This window comes from Camelina sativa, chromosome 7 (genome assembly GCF_030686135.1).
Source record: "Camelina sativa cultivar CO46 ecotype springtype chromosome 7, ASM3068613v1".
Lineage (NCBI taxonomy): Eukaryota > Viridiplantae > Streptophyta > Magnoliopsida > Brassicales > Brassicaceae > Camelina > Camelina sativa.
In genome coordinates this window covers 31,817,252-31,836,393 of record NC_141886.1, presented here as the reverse complement: position 1 = coordinate 31,836,393, position 19,142 = coordinate 31,817,252, and the positions used below count along the sequence as shown (strand labels likewise).

Sequence of the window (19,142 nt, the reverse complement as noted above, 5' to 3'; positions counted from 1 at the left end):
AATTTGGTCTGTTCTGGTTCTATCATTTTCGTGTTAGAAATCGAATTTCCAATTCATGTATTTAAGACATGTACAAAGTCAATCCTAACATGTTTAGTGGTTATTGGTTAGAATAAATTGTGCATAATATTGGTGTGATGACAAAATATATATTTTTTAAATAAAGGTTTCAAAAGAATGGTGAAAAAAATCAAAAGGTTTCGAAGTTGTGGAATGGGTTTTGATTTTTTGAATCTTGCGCCAATCATTTCAGTACGTACAACTTGTTCACATATATATATATATATATATATATATATATATATATCTAACAAGATTCATATGTAGGCTTAACATTGTGTTATGCCATGAAACTTGTACTGGTAGAAGTGTCGAATTGAAAGCAACCATGTTAAAAAAAAAAAAGGAGAAGAAAGGAAAAGACAAGACAAGGAGAACCAAAGAAAGAGTTTAGCGAATGAGTGAAGAAGATATAGTAAAGTTGGTTAACGCAAATTGACTAGTTTACCATGAAATACATAGTTGGAAGGTTTTTGATATATAACGTAAGATTAATGTTCAATATGAAGAGGTGATGCTAAGGGGAAGGGGTGTATAATACGAATTTTGGTTTGGTTTGGTTTGGATCTAGATATTTTTATTTTTTAGGAAATTTTGGTATATATATATCTAAATAAAAACTATACAATTAATGATGATTCTATTATTTATAATTTAACAAAGCACCATGATCATTAGCCAATTCATAAAAATGGGAAAATCCTAATCCAGAATTTTTATAGGCCAGGTTGACCAAAGTCATAAAACACCAAATTCAAGATAGGCCGGGCTAGAATGTCTATTAGGTTTTAGCTTGCATATTTATAGGAAAAAAAGTCAAAAACATCACTTGAAGAACGTTTAAGTAATGTTTTATTTTCTTCTTTAACTATGAAAAGCTGTGTTAAACAGGGGTTAAACCTAAAGAATGTAGAAATGGATTTAATGGAGGTAAGCTGGATATCCTTTTGGGATTATGTAAGAGATAACATCGTAATCTCACGTGTTCGCTAATATATTTTTTTATTCAAACTCACCAACAAAAGTTATATGATTAAAAAGAAAAGTTATGTGAATAAAAAGAAAAGTTATATGAATCTACTGCTTAGAAAGTTAGAAGACCTAATTAATTACATGGACTAAAATCATAGGCTTGTTTGTCTTATAGTATTGGCCTTCTGGTGTTTGATACAATAATCTAAACTATTCACTAGTGCACGCAAGTATCTCACATGGACATGGTATTTTATAGCCAGTCTCAGTCCTATAATGAGTAATTTATTCATTAAGTAACAAAGCAAAACAAATATTAGATAAACAAGAAAATCAATGAGAAAATGTTTTTATGGGAGGGCTATGTAAGGATATGATTAATTTTGTTATATTTTTAACTTGACGATTTTAGTGTAAACAAACCGAAACTAGATTTAATCTTATCTTACGTATCGTAAGTCGTAACAAAACCAAAAATGTAAAAGTTTCAAATGTAAAAATGTTGAAACATACAAATTGGCAACCAAAAAGACTAAATAACCAAAGCCACTAAAAACTAGCCGATTGGTCCACTCTTATTACTCAACCGGTTAACCAACCCTCAAATCTTGGTTTGGTTCAATTTGGATTCCGGAAATCCGGATTTGTTATAAGAGAAGAGTTTTTTTTTTTTTGACAACAGCTTACAAGATCAAGAGAAGAGTTACGCAATGAAAACTTATTAAATGATTTTAAAAACATATCATGGAAGTGACGACAAAAAAAAAAAAAAAAAAATGGAAAGAGTTGAAATTGGTTAGAATCGACCCAAAAATGTTGAGATATTTTTCTGATAGGATTGAAGAAGAAAGGGGGGGGGGGGGGGGGGGGGGGGGGGGGGGGCAGGAGAATGTGTGGCTCTCGTCTCCCACATCACTCCCACAAAACCCCTTATTACCTCCTCCTCCTTATTTGGAGATGTCTCAATTTCATCTTTTCTGATTCACCCAACATCCTAAAACCCTCTCTCGACCACAAAAATGGCCTCCATTTCTAGGATTTTGCCAACAGATGGCAAATTAAGTCAATGCAGAATCAACACTTGTTGGGTTCCTGCTACGAGGAGGAGCAGAGCTCAAACTCTTTTGGGTATCTTCTATATAATCATCATCAGTAACTTCTCTTGATTCAGATTTCTACAGTCTCTTTTTGCTGATTTATTATTATTTTTTGTTCAGATTCTCCCAAGTTGGTTTCTGTTCGTAGCTCTGGGATTAGTTTGAGGATTCAGAATAGTAAACCATTACGTCCTGTCTCTGCTCTTGAAGCAACAACAACCTCCTCCAGGTTATTTTGTGGAATTGAGATTAGAACTTTGCAGAGAAGTTAGATGTGGATTGAAATGAAATGATCTCGTTATTTCTGGGTGTTCATTAAAGTTTGTTAATTTACAGGAGTAGTAGTGTTGTGTGTAAGGCTGCTGCAGGTGATGTACCTGAGAGTACTCCTAAGGAACTTAGTCAGTATGAGAAGACTATTGAGCTTTTGACAACCCTTTTTCCACTTTGGGTACTTCTTTTATACCTTTTCTTTGATCAAGTTTGAAACTTTTATATGCATTTGATAACTGATATGGTGCAATGTGGTTTCGTTGTGCAGGTTATTTTGGGAACACTTGTTGGCATCTTCAAGCCGTCTTTAGTATGTCTTATTTTTATGCTTCTTTGTTCTTGTTTTTATCTATAGAGATCTGTGTTCTTTTGGGGCTAATAGATTAAGTTTTGTTCTAGGTTACATGGTTGGAAACAGATCTCTTTACTCTAGGTCTTGGATTTCTTATGCTCTCCATGGGATTAACTCTTACGTTTGAAGATTTCAGAAGATGTTTACGTAATCCATGGACGGTGAGAGCCAATTAATAACAGTGTATTTTATTTGCTCTGTTTGACACATTACCTGTTTAACGTTGAGAGTCCTTATTCTGCAGGTGGGTGTTGGTTTTCTTGCTCAATACTTGATCAAGCCAGTTCTAGGTTTTCTCATTGCAATGGTATGTTTCCACTAATGTCTATCCCCTTAAGCTCTATTTGCTGCTCTGAAATGGATACTTATTCAATATTATGGATGACTCTGTTCTTTTGATATTGGTTCTATTCGTTTTTACTTCTCTAGTGTGTATACGCTCTAACCAAGTTATTGATATATTAGTAGTTGGTAGTTGATTAAACCTAGATTTGGCTGTTGTTACGTATTCAAATATCACTTTCTTCTTAGGTTGAATCAACATTTCTTTTTACAGCAACATTTCCTGGCATACTCACTCACTTTTTGAGGGATTCCTGCTGTAGATAGGATTGCTATGAACTTGTTCTATGGGTATTTGGATGATGATTGTTGAGGAGGCGACTAATACAAACTTTTTCTGCGTTTTTATTTTAGACTCTTAAGCTTTCAGCACCTCTTGCGACTGGTCTTATCCTAGTCTCATGCTGCCCTGGAGGACAAGCGTCAAATGTTGCTACCTACATTTCCAAGGGGAATGTGGCGCTCTCTGTACTGATGACTACGTATACTTCTATTTCTTCACTTCTTTTCCTTTTTATTTTCCCGTTTTTAAATGTGGTGGAAGGCCTCAAATTTTTAACATAATGTTCGCGCTAATTTATTAGGTGTTCAACCATCGGGGCTATTATAATGACTCCTCTTCTCACTAAGCTTCTTGCTGGCCAGCTTGTTCCCGTTGATGCTGCTGTGAGTTTTCTTTATAAATATTTTGAATTAATTCATGCAAAGTAACTGTAGCTAATAAGATAACATTTCATTAAGCCAAAATATGAATCAACATGGTTCAGTAAAAGTTGTTGAATGATTTAGAATAAAAAGAAGCGAAACAGTAAAGAAATGCTAAAACGAAAGCTTACGGATTCATGTTTCTATATCAGGGACTTGCTATTAGTACTTTTCAAGTAGTGTTGGTGCCTACTATAGTTGGAGGTAAGTATGGTGCCAGTTTTTCCAGATAATGAATTTGGCCTGTATATCCTTAGGGACTAATGTCTTTTTCTGCATTGTGCAATAGTTCTGGCCAACGAGTTCTTTCCTAAATTTACATCAAAGATCATAACAGTGACGCCTCTAATTGGAGTCATTCTGACCACCCTTCTCTGCGCCAGCCCTGTAAGTAGTTCATATAAGTATGTCCATAGTCCAGAGAGATGTCTTCAGTTGAGTTTTGAGACTGATTATTACCTTTGTCTCTTCTGAAAAGATTGGACAAGTTTCAGAGGTTTTGAAAACCCAAGGAGCTCAACTTATACTCCCGGTGGCAGTCCTTCATGCTGCAGCCTTTGCTATTGGCTACTGGATTTCTAAGTTTTCTTTCGGCGAGTCCACTTCGCGCACCATTTCTATAGAATGTGGAATGCAAGTATGTTACTTTCTCCTCGACCATATAAATTGCCGTTTTCTAGCTAAGCTTTGTAAGGGATTCCTTTTAAGAAATTTTCATTTTTGCAAACTGCAGAGTTCAGCGCTCGGGTTCTTGCTTGCACAAAAGCATTTCACAAACCCTCTAGTTGCTGTTCCTTCTGCAGTCAGTGTTGTCTGTATGGCGGTAAGTTTTCGTAGCCATTTCACAAAAGTTGACTTGTGAATTTACAAAGTGTAATTTATGTTCAATGGCATTCTGCAGCTTGGCGGGAGTGGCTTGGCCGTGTTCTGGAGAAACCAACCAATTCCGGCAGATGACAAGGATGACTTCAAGGAGTGAGTGAGTGACATAGGAAAGGCGGTTTGCATCTCCAAACGATGTGATTGTTGTAATGTTTACTAATTTGTGTTGAAAAAGTTTTTGTTTTAAGAGACATAGAAACAAGGGCGTGCATGAGAACTTGTGGTCAAATTTATTTTGTTTCTCAATGAATGGACACAAATCTGTTTTTTTGGCACACTTTTTCCAAATTTTACTGTCGGTGAATCGATGTTTAAGATTGGGATTAGCGTTGTTCTCAGAAGGGTGCCTACTCTCACAATACATTCTCATCTCCAGCCATGACTTTTACTCTTACCTCATACAGTATTCTTAAGTGATAAACTCATGTCATTTCCCTGTGTTCAAGTCAATCCGGGTACAACCTTTCTGCCCGAACACATTCTTTTGGGAAGCTACGTTTCTTACATTGTTCCATTTCTGTTCTTCAGCGTATATATATTGGACGTCAACACAAAAGGCCCATCATGATCACGTTCTAGCCCGAAGATGTGGTTGGCTGCAAATTCACCTAATTTAATCTCTCTGTGGATCCTACAAGCTGACATAAGTGACATAAAGTGGATACAGTATGACTACGTTAGGCACCAATGGCATTCATTTTATAACATCAGGAGCCTTTTAAGATTACGGTTTTAAGTGTAAAGATATATATATATATATATAAAGATTAGGCTTATGACAAGTATCATGAGACTCCAAGAGAGCATTTGGACATTTTTTTCCGATTACACAAATTGTTCCGACTTATTTTTATATCATGTATTGCTAAATATAAGTCATTTACCACACATATGTTGAAGAGAAAAGCAGTTAATATTGTTGGAAACTTTTTGTTTTTTTCACGGTAGAGGTTGAGAAATGGCAGAGAGAAGAATACAACAGTGACACAGTGAGACATTTAGTAATTTAGGGTATTTCTCTTTAGTTTATCCTAAATTTGAATTTTAGTAGCCTGGATATCTACTAAAATCTGGATTATTTACCGGATATTTTTAAAATAATTTAACCAAAAAGATCATAATTTAAAATAATGATATTTTTATCATTATTATTTTGTAGCTTTGATATTTGTTTTCTGATTTTCTTAAATTTCACATTATTTTAATACTATGTCCTATTTTTTTAACTACACGATTTTATTTTGACACACGTTTAATCCGCGGAAAAGGAAAAAAAAAAACAAATGGATGATTGCAGCGGAGGAGCGACACCGAATCAAACCAAAGAAATGGCCTTCTTACGGCTTTTTCTTCTTTAACCCCTCTCCTCTCTCATACATTACATACATACATTACAAAGTCGTCTCGTCGTCAGACTGTAAAAACCATCTCACCAATTTCGCGACTCTTTTCTCTTCTCAGATCGATTTTTTTTTGCTTCTGATCGATCCTTCACCGAATTTTGCATCCGATTCGCAGTCATCTTCTTCCCGAGGTTTCTTTCATATGAGAAATTAGGGTTTAAGCTTTCCGAAATTCTGGATCCGATTTGTTGCAAGGGATCTCTCTCGTAGCCGCTGTGGCTTTTAACTATATCTAGTTAAAGAACTGGGGGCGAATCAGTCTCATCCCCGCCATTATCCTGGCGTTTCCGATCATACCAGGGTAGGTTTCTGGGATTTTCTACGTGGTGGTAATGCTCCTCGAAACCACACCTTACAGTTCATCGATTCCGTGACCGCCGTCGGATCTGATCGCACTATGGACTCCGTCTCTAGAGCCACCGTCGCGTCTACAACTGCTGTTGTCGAAGAGCCCGAGTATCTTGCTAGGTATCTTGTTGTTAAACATTCCTGGAGGGGTCGTTACAAGAGGATCCTTTGTATTTCGGGCGGTGGAATCGTCACGCTTGATCCCAATACTCTTGCTGTTACTAATTCTTATGATACTGGAAGTAATTTTGATGGTGCTTCACCTTTGATTGGGAGGGATGAGAATACGGAGAGTGTTGGTGGTGAGTTTACTATCAATGTTAGGACGGATGGGAAAGGCAAATTCAAGGCTATGAAGTTCTCTTCTAGGTGCAGGGCAAGTATTTTAACTGAGTTGTATCGGCTTAGATGGCATCAAATTAGACCTGTGGCTGAGTTTCAGGTGCTACACCTTAGGAGACGCAACGCTGAATGGGTTCCTTATGTAAGTTTTTTTTTCTTCTTACTGTGGTTCCTTCTCTTAGGTTTATGCTTGTTTTCCTATGATTTTGAGCTGTGTTTTGTCGCGATGGTTGTCAAATTGGTATAGTTGGTGAAGTTAATTTGGTGTTGAGGTCAAGTCAGGCTAGGCCTTTTATCTGTTTAACAATTTTTGAAGTTTCTGATCGTTAGATAGATTTACCCATAGTCTGGTATTAGGCGTTAAGCTGATGCAGTTCGTATCTTAAAATGTATAATGTGCTCCAAAATTTTGTAATTATGAACTGGGCAGGGGGAGTTGTCATCTCCAGTAATTAACTATATTTCACATGACTAGCCTTATTCTTATTTTCTATGGGATTGATTTTTTTTTTTTACTTTTTTTTTATTTTATTTTTGTAACTGCAAGAACCAAGATTCATTTGAAAGTTAGTAGAAATTAAGTGAGGTGCTTTTACTAATTGTTTAAATTAGGTTTTCTTATGAAGCGAGTTTTTCTTTTCCTTCCAGAAATTGAAGGTCACCTTTGTCGGTCTGGAGCTCGTCGACTCAAAATCTGGTGATTCACGTTGGATTTTGGATTTCAGAGACATGGGTTCCCCAGCAATCATTCTTCTCGCTGATGCATACCGGACAAAATCTACGGACTCTGCTGGGTTTATTCTGTGTCCCATGTACGGGAGAAAGTCAAAAGCTTTTAGAGCTGCCCCCGGGACAACAAATTCGTCCATTGTCGCAAGTTTGGTATTAATGAGATGCTTGGACATTAGTTGAGAAGTTGTTGCTAACTTATTTTTAATTTTGCTGAGACTTTCTGAAGTAAGCTTGATAATTACAAATATCATTTGCAGGCTAAGACTGCAAAGTCCATGGTTGGGGTATTCTTGTCAGTCGATGATTCACAGTTGCTGACAGCTTCGGAGTATATGACACGAAGGGGTACTTACAACTCCTCTTAATTAAGTGTCTTGTCTAGTTCACTTTGTTGTCATTTCTTTATCTTTTTTTATGCCGTGACTATGCAGCTAAAGAAGCAGTTGGAGCTGAAGAAACTCCTAATGGGTGGTGGTCTGTTACTAGATTAAGATCTGCTGCTCATGGAACCCTTAACATGCCTGGACTAAGCTTGGAAATTGGCCCTAAAGGAGGACTTGGTAAGCATGGGGATGCTGTAGCCCTTCAGCTAATTCTTACTAAGGCCTCCCTTGTTGAGAGACGAATAGATAACTATGAAGTAAGTTGGCAATACGTATTCTTTGTTCTATTCTTTTTGTTTCTTTTTCCTTTCTAGAGTTTTAATGTAAAAGGTTTACACTGTTTGGGATGATAAATTAAGACTGAAAATGAGTAGGAAGTAGCTTTTACTTTCTACTTGTCCAGTTTGGTTTTGTTCTGCCAAATACTGAGAATACTGCTTAGATGTGTGCAGGTTGTCATCGTTCGTCCTCTATCTTCGGTAAGTTCACTTGTTCGGTTCGCTGAGGAGCCTCAAATGTTTGCTATCGAATTCAGTGATGGGTGTCCAGTTCATGTGAGTTTTTCTCTGCTTCTATGTTATATATTTAATCATGATAATCAGCTAACCTCTGACACGTATTTTAGGTCTATGCGAGCATATCCCGAGACAACCTACTTGCAGCGATTCTCGATACTTTGCAAACTGAAGTACGTATACTCGTGATATTAATACCTTACTTTAATTGCACCGAAAAATCTATTTGAGATTGGTATGCTAATATATGGGGAACATATGATGTAGGGACAATGCCCGATACCAGTATTACCTAGGCTTACTATGCCTGGTCATCGCATTGATCCACCTTGTGGAAGGGTTAGTTTGATCTTTGGACCACAACATCTTGTTGCTGATATGGAAACTTGCTCCCTACATCTGAAACATTTAGCTGCTGCTGCAAAAGATGCAGTTGCCGAAGGTGGTTCTGTTCCTGGTTATAAGGCTAGATTATGGCGCAGAATAAGGGAGTTCAATGCTTGTATCCCGTATACAGGTGTGCCCAGTAATATTGAAGTCCCTGAGGTGACTTTGATGGCATTGATTACAATGTTACCATCAACTCCAAATCTCCCTGTAGACGCCCCTCCTTTGCCACCACCGTCACCCAAAGCAGCTGCAACTGTCATTGGCTTTGTTGCATGTTTGCGTAGGTTATTGTCTTCCAGGAGTGCATCGTCCCATATAATGTCTTTCCCTGCTGCTGTTTACAGGATAATGGGTTTACTTAGGAATGGTTCTGAAGGCGTGGCTAATGAAGCTGCAGGGCTTATTGCGTCCCTCATAGGTGGTTGGTCAGCAGATCTAAATACTGTACCGGATTCCAGAGGAGAAAAACATGCAACTATCATGCATACCAAGTCTGTTTTGTTTGCTCAACAGGGTTATGTTACGATCCTTGTCAATCGATTGAAGCCCATGTCAGTCTCACCTCTGTTTTCCATGGCAATTGTTGAAGTCTTTGAGGCTATGGTTTGTGATCCACATGGAGAGACTACCCAATACACTGTTTTTGTAGAGTTGTTACGACAAATAGCTGCTCTACGTCGTCGTTTATTTTCACTCTTTGCACATCCTGCGGAAAGTGTTAGGGAAATCATTGCTGTTATAATGCGTACAATAGCTGAAGAAGATGCAATTGCTGCAGAGTCAATGCGTGATGCTGCTTTGCGTGATGGTGCTTTGTTGAGACATTTATTGAATGCATTTTCCCTTCCTCCCAGTGAGCGCCGCGAGGTAAGTAGGCAGCTTGTGGCACTCTGGGCAGATTCTTACCAACCAGCTTTGGATCTACTGTCTCGAGTTCTGCCACCTGGGCTTGTTGCATATTTGCATACACGTCCCGATGATGTTCTCGATGATACAGATCAAGAAGGTTCGTCAACAAGGAGACGGCAGAAAAGATTACTTCAGCAAAGAAGAGGTCGCATAGCTAAGGGAATGGGTGCTCAAGATTGTCCTCTTCCCCCTGGTAATAATGTTGAGACCAGCGATGCAGCAAAACAGATGACTGCAAATGCTTCTAGTGTACCCGACAACTTTCAAAGGCCTGCCGCAGATTATTCTTCTGAAGCTTTGAATCAACAGGCTTCTGCTTTTCCAGGTAGTAATACTGCTGGGGTATCACAAAATGGCTATCCAGCATTTGCTTCAATCACCACAAATGCAAATGGACACGAGCAACCTGAGACTAATGCTTCTGATGTGGTTGGTTCTGACCCAAACTTGTATGGCATCCAGAATTCAGTGCTTCCAGCACCTGCCCAAGTTATTGTAGAAAGTACAGCTGTAGGTTCCGGGAAGCTACTTCTAAATTGGCGTGAGTTTTGGCGAGCCTTTGGCCTTGATCATAACCGTGCAGATCTCATCTGGAATGAGCGTACAAGGCAAGAATTAAGGGAAGCGTTGAAGGCTGAGGTTCATAACCTAGATGTTGAGAAAGAGCGCACAGAAGATATTTCCCCTGGATGTGTGGATGTCGAGGCCACAACTGGCCAGGAGACTGTCCCACGTATATCGTGGAACTATGCTGAATTTTCTGTTAGTTATCGTAGCTTGTCAAAGGAAGTTTGTGTGGGTCAATATTACCTACGCTTATTGCTTGAAAGTGGGAACGCTGGCAAGGCACAAGATTTCCCTCTCCGTGATCCAGTTGCTTTTTTCAGGGCACTCTATCATCGTTTCCAATGTGATGCTGATATGGGGCTTACTATTGATGGTGCTGTTCCAGATGAATTGGGTTCATCAGGCGACTGGTGTGATATGAGTATGCTTGATGGTTTTGGTGGAGGGGGAGGAGCCTCTGTTAGGGAGCTTTGTGCAAGAGCGATGGCGATTGTCTATGAGCAACACTACAATACAATAGGTCCTTTTGAAGGCACTGCACATATTACAGTACTGATAGATAGGACAAATGATAGAGCTTTGAGGCATCGCCTACTTCTTCTCCTGAAGGTATCATTAACTAATCAAAATATTGCTTTCTTACTCTTTTCATTCTAGTTACTCTTGTTCCTCGCTTATTCTCATTAAGTTTTGATGTATGCATTACGTCGTCTTTTACATAATCATTCTGGAGATATTCTTTTCATGCTTGGTTGCTTACTTTTTTTTCCTCGTACATGCAGGCTCTAGTTAAGGTCTTGTTAAATGTCGAAGGTTGTGTTGTGGTCGGTGGTTGTGTCCTAGCTGTAGATCTGCTGACTGTTGTTCATGAAAACTCGGAGAGGACTCCTATTCCATTACAGTCCAATTTAATTGCTGCCACTGCATTTATGGAACCACCTAAGGAATGGATGTACATTGACAAAGGTGGTGCAGAAGTGGGACCTGTAGAGAAGGACGTCATCAGAAGTTTATGGTCCAAAAAGGATATTGACTGGACGACAAAGTGTAGGGCTTTAGGAATGTCAGACTGGAAGAAATTGCGTGATATCCGTGAACTTAGATGGGCAGTAGCTGTTCGAGTTCCTGTCCTCACACCTACACAGGTTAAGCTTTATGGTTATTATATGTGTGTGACTGGCTAAGACATTTCATATTATCATGCTTAACATCCCAAAAGACATGCTTTTCATGCCCATTGCCTTTTTCCTCTTTTTCATTCTTACTCGTTTATGCAATACTCAATCTAATTGCTAGAACACTACGCAGGTAGGGGATGCTGCATTGTCCATATTACATAGCATGGTTTCGGCACATTCAGATTTGGATGACGCAGGAGAGATTGTAACTCCAACACCAAGAGTAAAACGTATCTTGTCTAGTACACGTTGTCTTCCTCACATTGCTCAGGTAATGTCATTCTTTTTCTCCATCTTCTTCTTCTAGCTGCATCGATGATGTGTTTGATAGGTGTTATTGCCCTAAGTTTAATGGCATTAGGCGCATCTGCTATCTATGCCCTAACTTTTCTGTATTATCTGAGAAATGAGTTGCAAAATAATCAGTCAGTATTTGGATCCTGCTCATTCAATTTTCTTCATCAGAAAACTGACAATGTTAATCTGATGTCTCTCTAAAATTTGGTTAAGGCTCTGCTTTCTGGCGAGCCAGTTATTGTGGAGGCTGGTGCTGCTCTTTTGAAAGACGTTGTTACCAGAAACTCCAAGGCTATGATCCGCCTGTACAGTACAGGGGCCTTTTATTTTGCCCTTGCTTACCCTGGATCCAATCTTTACTCAATCGCGCAACTCTTCTCGGTCACTCATGTGCATCAAGCTTTTCATGGTGGGGAAGAAGCTACTGTGTCCTCTTCTCTGCCCCTGGCTAAACGAAGCGTATTGGGTGGTCTTCTCCCTGAGTCCTTATTATATGTATTAGAGCGCAGTGGACCAGCTGCGTTTGCAGCTGGCATGGTTTCGGATTCTGATACTCCGGAGATTATATGGACACATAAAATGCGAGCAGAAAATCTTATATGTCAGGTATTTACATATTCGCTACTGTGGGCTTTAGCTCATTTTCTCTTGAAGAGTATCGGAAAACTATTACTTTCAGTTATTGAGTTTTAATTTCTCGTTTCTATTTCCTCAGGTTTTGCAGCATCTTGGTGACTATCCTCAGAAATTGTCACAGCACTGCCATTCTCTCTATGATTATGCTCCCATGCCACCTGTTACGTATCCAGAACTTAGAGATGAGATGTGGTGTCACCGTTATTATCTCAGAAATTTATGTGATGAGATTCGTTTTCCAAATTGGCCGATTGTTGAACATGTCGAGTTTTTACAATCATTACTTGTGATGTGGCGTGAAGAGTTGACTAGGAAACCTATGGATCTTTCTGAAGGAGAAGCTTGCAAAATTCTTGAAATATCCCTGAATGATGTTTCAAGTGATGACCTAAATCGGACTGCTTCAGTTGAGTTGAATGAGGAAGTATCTCATATATCCAAGCAGATTCAAAATCTTGATGAAGAGAAACTAAAGCGCCAGTATAGGAAGCTTGCGATGAGGTACCATCCTGACAAGAATCCAGAAGGAAGGGAAAAGTTCCTGGCTGTTCAAAAAGCTTATGAATGCCTACAGGTACGTCCACAAAATTCTGATCATTATCTGGGATTTGAGTTTTTCTTGAATAATATGTTTACCGTCTTTGTCTGTTACTGTACCTCTCTTTTAGACCATTCGGTGGTCACCTTATATGTTGAAAAGGTGCAGACTTCTTGGATACTAGCAGATAATTCATGTTCAAGTTGTTTGATGAATGCTATATGTAGCATTTTTTTTCACCTTCATTATGTTGCTGTATTCTTATTAGTAGAGATAACGATGGTCAACCTTTTCCTTTTCGGTGTTTGCTTGTCACGGAAGTCTTTAATAATAGTATGAACATTGGTCAACCTTTTCCTTTCAGTGTTTGAGGTCCATAGATATGATTGTGTTTATATATATAGATTTTTTATGTTTGTCACTAGATTTTATATTTATCATACTTTTTATCCGTTCTTCTGCTTATAGGCAACAATGCAAGGATTGCAAGGTCCTCAGCCGTGGAGGTTGCTGCTTTTACTGAAAGCGCAGTGCATCTTATATCGACGTTATGGACACGTGTTACAGCCATTCAAATATGCTGGCTATCCAATGTTACTTGATGCAGTCACCGTGGACACGGATGACAACAACTTTCTATCTAATGATAGATCCCCTCTTCTTGTTGCAGCATCTGAGCTTGTTTCTTTAACGTACTTATTTATCTTGCTAAACCTGTGCAATTCTAATTTTATTTATTTCCATTCCTTCAATGTTATCTATTTATTTCCTCTTATCTGCTGTGTAGCTGTGCTGCCTCTTCATTGAATGGGGAAGAATTAGTGAGAGATGGTGGTGTGCAGCTTCTATCGACTCTTCTTTCCCGCTGCATGTGTGTGGTTCAGCCAACAACTTCACAACACGAACCAGCTGCAATCATTGTCACAAATGTAATGCGTACACTTTCTGTAATAAGTCAGTTTGAGAGTGCAAGGGCTAGATTTCTAGAGTTACCCAGTCTGATTGAAGACATTGTGCACTGTACGGAGTTAGGACTTGTGCCTGCAGCCGTTGATGCTGCTCTCCAGTCTATTGCCAAGGTTTCTGTCTTCCCTGAACTTCAGCATGGTTTGCTAAAGGCTGGTGCTTTATGGTGAGCTATATTCTTGTTCTGTTTGTCACTGTTAATATGTTCTTGTTCAATCACAAGGCAGAATCTTGGTGGCTCTATTGTCCATGCATGTAAAATTCTATGTATAATCATTATGAAGGCATGGGGATTCAATATTCACCTGAACTTTGTATCTTTGTTAATTGTTACACTCATTTGGACCTTTGTTCGTGACAAGTATAACTAATGGCTGTGATTCTTTCGATTTGTGTGTCTGTTTGATCAGGTATATTCTCCCGTTATTACTACAATATGACTCAACTGCAGATGAATCTAATTCTGTCGAGTCTCATGGGGTTGGAGTTAGCATTCAAATTGCCAAGAATGAGCATGCCGTACAAGCATCACAAGCCCTATCAAGGCTTAGTGGACTGTGTGGAGATTTGAGTTTGACTCCTTACAATGCTGCTGCGGCTGATGTTCTCGTAGCATTACTGACTCCAAAACTTGCTAGTTTGTTGAAAGATGAAGTTGCTAAGGATTTGTTATCCAAACTCAACACAAATTTGGAGACACCAGAGGTAAACATATATCTTTTACTGATTTGTTTGTCTGAGCAGCTTAATAATATTGAATGAATGTTGCATAAAGATCGTCAGAATTCACATTTCCATGTTCGTTGTTCTTGTGTTTTTGGATATCTCATAAGAAATATATGTTTGGTTCGATCATATTGCAGAATTTCTATTTCTTAAGATATTTCTCTACATACGAACTCTTGATGAACACTTCATTGAATGTTTAAAACATGTTAAAGATTTTGGTGCATGGACTATAATTGTATCAAATTTTTGTTTCACAGATTATCTGGAACTCTGCAACTCGATCAGAGCTTTTAAATTTTGTGGATGAACAACGCGCCTGCCAGTGCCCTGATGGTTCATATGATTTGGAAACTGCTCAATCTTTTTCATATGACGCCCTGTCAAAAGAGGTCTTCATTGGCAATGTTTACTTGAAGGTCTATAATGATCAACCCGACTCAGAGATCAGTCAACCAGAAGCATTCTGCAATGCTCTAATTGACTTTATATCATCAATCGTGCATACTGAGTTGCCCACTGTTTCTGAGGACGAAAATCTTATCGAAGACAGCAGTTCTTCTAAGGATACTCCAGAACATCAAAGTAGCGTCGCAGAACTGTCATTGATTGAAGGAGATTCCGATCATCAGCCATCATCTGAGGGGACGAAGAAGGAAGAGTGTTCTCTGATTGATCACCTCCAATTAGGATTGACTGCTCTTCAGGTAATTGTATGGACCCTGTGCATGTGTAGGATATCAAAGAAATTAGCATGTCTGACCTTTTCTTTGTCCTTTTTTTTTTTTTTTTTTTTTCTCAGAACTTGCTTACAAAGTATCCAGATCTGGCTTCAGTGTTTTCGTCCAAGGAGAGATTATTACCTCTCTTTGAATGTTTTTCGGTGTCCATTGCATCAAAAACTGATATTCCAAAACTCTGCCTGAACGTCCTCTCTCGTCTAACTGCTTATGCTCCTTGCTTGGAGACGATGGTATCTGATGGATCTAGTCTTCTTCTCCTCTTACAAATGCTTCATTCTGCACCTTCTTTTCGCGAGGGTGCCCTCCATGTTCTTTATGCTTTGGCAAGCACACCAGAACTTGCTTGGGCTGCTGCAAAACATGGTGGAGTAGTATACATTCTGGAACTTTTATTGCCTTTGCAAAGTAACCATTCTTAGCTCTTTTTTTTTTTTTTTCCAATTGGCTTTCTGATTACATAAAATGGGATCAGTAACTCAAAATGGTCTTTTGTAGAAGAAATTCCCATGCAACAAAGAGCGGCAGCGGCTTCTTTGTTAGGGAAGCTTGTTGCACAGCCAATGCATGGGCCGAGAGTTGCCATCACACTTGTGAGATTCCTTCCGGACGGTCTTGTATCCATAATTCGTGATGGACCTGGGGAGGCTGTTGTACATGCGCTTGAGCGGACCACAGAGACACCAGAACTTGTGTGGACACCAGCAATGGCAGCATCTTTGTCTGCACAGATTGCGACCATGGCATCAGATATTTATCGTGAACAACAGAAGGGTTGTGTTATTGAATGGGATGTACCAGAACAGTCATCTGGTCAACAAGAAATGAGAGACGAGCCACAGGTTATTTTAATTTATTTAAACCTATATATGAAGCAGAGCAGTAGGGAAAGAGTTCCTTTGAGTGGAAGCATGATTATTGATGAAAGTTTTCTCTCTAGGTTGGTGGAATCTATGTCAGGCTTTTCTTAAAAGATCCCAAATTCCCTCTGAGAAATCCAAAACGATTCTTGGAAGGACTGCTAGATCAGTATTTGTCAGCAATGGCAGCAACACATTATGAAGAACATCCTGTTGACCCTGAGCTCCCTCTCCTTCTCTCTGCTGCATTGGTTTCTTTGTTGCGAGTGCATCCTGCACTTGCAGATCACATAGGATATCTCGGGTATGTCCCGAAACTTGTCGCTGCTGTGGCGTATGAGGGGAGGCGGGAAACAATGTCTTCTGGCGAAGTGAAGGCTGAAGAAATTGGCTCTGATGGAGTCAATGAGTCTGCTGATCCCTCCAGTCTACCTGGGCAAACCCCTCAAGAACGTGTGCGCCTTAGTTGTTTACGTGTGCTTCATCAACTTGCAGCTAGTACCGCATGTGCTGAAGCAATGGCTGCAACTAGTGTTGGAAATGCCCAGGTTCTCTACTCTATTTCTCTCCTCTTACTACCACACACATTAACAAATTGAAACTGGTTGTTGGTGTTACTTGTGGCATGTGGAATGACTCTTGAGTTGATTAAACACCAGGTGGTTCCACTTCTAATGAAAGCAATAGGATGGCTTGGTGGGAGCATTTTAGCACTAGAGACGCTTAAGCGTGTTGTTGTTGCTGGAAATCGGGCAAGAGATGCGCTTGTTGCGCAAGGTCTAAAGTGAGTCATCCATTACTTTATAATTTTGCCTTTGGTACTCGAGCTAACTGTTGCTGACATCTTATATATCTCAAGTGCTAACTCTGTTATGCTCAAGTGCTAATCTGGCAAATTCGAGTTACCGAAAATAATTGTTTAGAAGATGTGATTTCAACTAATGCTTGATATTCGTTCCACTTTAGGATGGTCTATCTTTTTGTCTGATATAATTGGTTGTAAATATTGGTAGGGTTGGTCTTATTGAGGTTCTTCTTGGACTGCTTGACTGGAGGACGGGAGGAAGGTATGGGCTCAGCTCTCACATGAAATGGAATGAATCGGAAGCATCAATCGGGCGGGTGCTTGCTGTTGAGGTTAGTATTGAATATGTCAGTGTAATTTGTTTTGTAACACATGTGATTGATGAAATAATTATTACATGTCTCAGGTATTGCATGGTTTTGCAACAGAAGGGGCACATTGCTCAAAAGTGCGTGAGATACTTGACGCGTCAGAAGTAAGTTGAGATATTGAAACACTTACGAATAAAGTCTTCGTTCAACAAGTGTTTGTGTTCATTGAAAAATAAACCGAAATGAATGTGTGACAGGTGTGGAGTGCATATAAAGACCAAAAACATGACCTCTTCCTGCCATCTAACACGCAATCAGCGGCAGGAGTGGCTGGCTTTATTGAGAACTCATCCAACAGTCTTACTTACGCTCTTACCGCTCCTCCTTCTCCGCCTTCACATCCTTGACCAGTCCTTCCTTTTGTATATCCCTTTTGTAAAGTCCCATAATTCCCCTTGCTTTCTTCTTTCTATAGAGAAGATACTATCGATTGTAAATGTTTGAACAGGATGAGAAAGTAAAAAAATAGTGGGTTTCTTGGACCGACAGTGAAAATCACAGATTATATGATCGTCTGATGTCAGGATTTAAGGTTGTTACTGTCGACGCCTAGCCAACAACTGGTCTCTCCTTTGTATTGTGGGTTTGAACTTATGGCTTATTAAATGCATGTATAAGTGAAAATTTTCTCCAAATATCTTTGATCTTCGTTTTTGCTTCGTACATCTTTTGTTGAATCTAAAATGATCTACTCCTTGATTGTTGTAACTGCTATTAGCGGACACGATGATAAGAACGCAAGTCCAATTCTTCCAAGTAATAATGAAAGAATACAAAAAATCTGTTTTAACAATATGCCAAAAGAGAATTCAAGTAGTTCTATATACTGTATACTTAATGACATATTTGCTTTTGGGTCACGGTCTCACAGTTACGGATCACGGGATTTACAAACGACGTTTTTATATTAAACTAGAAAATGTCTCACGCAATGCGTGAGCAAACGTAATAAACTATACAATATTTATAACTAATATATTTTGAAAAATATTTAGTTAATTTTAAGTACATTCGATAATAATTATCATAAATATTATAACTATTTATATTCAAATTATTTACAATTTATTCTACTATTGAATATTATGGTAAGGACTTCATAAATGTTTCACATAAAAAATATTTAAAAAAATATACATGAATTCAGTTGACAAAAAAATATATTAATTTGTATCGATGTATTAAAATAAATATAAATTTTAAAAGTATAATATAAAACTTACAACTTTGACACACATATACAATTACTAAATAAATAACATTATAGAGTTATTTCAATAAAGTTAAATTAATTAAAAAGAATTGTGAGTTTTTTTTTTCTTAAGAACAAACAAATTAATTTTAAATCGACATAAGTTCCATCAGTGATATCAATGAAAATTATATATTTTGTATAAGCTCACTATTCATCAGATCTTGTAGGCTCTATATCACCATCATCCATGTAATTTCTTTCCAGATTATCTCATTTGCCCACAATAAAACTTAATAAACAAAATATAATATAAATTAAACATGATAAGTAAAAGATAAACACTCAGCTTAGGTTCTTGATGGAGATGATAAACTTATCAAATTATGATGATTAATAGAATGACTTGAATTCACATATTTAGTAGATCTTCTTCTCACTCTCACCATAGTTTACTATTTAGTACATAATTTTTTTTTCCTTTGTGAAAAGCAAAAGTAAATTAATATTGGAAATATTTAATAACAAAGATTCATACTTTTTATAACTTGATAATTTTTT

At 38.3% G+C, this 19,142-nt stretch overlaps 2 protein-coding genes across 6 annotated transcripts; both read left to right on the top strand.

Moving 5' to 3' along the window:
- Positions 1-1,773: 1,773 nt before the first annotated feature.
- LOC104703506 (sodium/pyruvate cotransporter BASS2, chloroplastic) lies at positions 1,774-4,958 on the top strand. Its single transcript, XM_010419532.3, has 13 exons — positions 1,774-2,160; positions 2,250-2,358; positions 2,466-2,580; positions 2,671-2,712; positions 2,802-2,915; positions 2,999-3,061; positions 3,451-3,578; positions 3,681-3,762; positions 3,954-4,005; positions 4,091-4,188; positions 4,280-4,438; positions 4,535-4,624; positions 4,703-4,958. Exons 1-13 carry the CDS (start codon positions 2,052-2,054, stop codon positions 4,778-4,780), a joined length of 1,239 nt encoding a protein of 412 aa, XP_010417834.1. The 5' UTR covers positions 1,774-2,051; the 3' UTR covers positions 4,781-4,958.
- Positions 4,959-5,911: 953 nt separating this feature from the next.
- On the top strand, positions 5,912-18,024 carry LOC104705117 (dnaJ homolog subfamily C GRV2). Of its 5 annotated transcripts, none has more exons than XM_087459870.1 (22): positions 5,912-6,918; positions 7,425-7,658; positions 7,766-7,853; positions 7,940-8,148; positions 8,344-8,445; positions 8,517-8,579; positions 8,674-10,881; positions 11,055-11,417; positions 11,581-11,721; positions 11,961-12,353; positions 12,463-12,957; positions 13,390-13,613; positions 13,709-14,053; positions 14,298-14,592; positions 14,874-15,320; positions 15,416-15,761; positions 15,855-16,195; positions 16,294-16,761; positions 16,873-16,997; positions 17,227-17,350; positions 17,425-17,493; positions 17,587-18,024. In XM_087459870.1, exons 1-22 carry the CDS (start codon positions 6,484-6,486, stop codon positions 17,734-17,736), a joined length of 7,665 nt encoding a protein of 2,554 aa, XP_087315996.1. In that variant the 5' UTR covers positions 5,912-6,483; the 3' UTR covers positions 17,737-18,024. The 5 variants fall into 5 exon arrangements, with proteins under 5 accessions (XP_087315996.1, XP_087315995.1, XP_087315998.1 ...); XM_087459869.1 differs by having other exon boundaries at positions 15,852-16,195; XM_087459872.1 differs by having other exon boundaries at positions 5,982-6,918; positions 8,334-8,445; positions 15,852-16,195.
- The last annotated feature ends 1,118 nt before the right edge of the window (positions 18,025-19,142 follow it).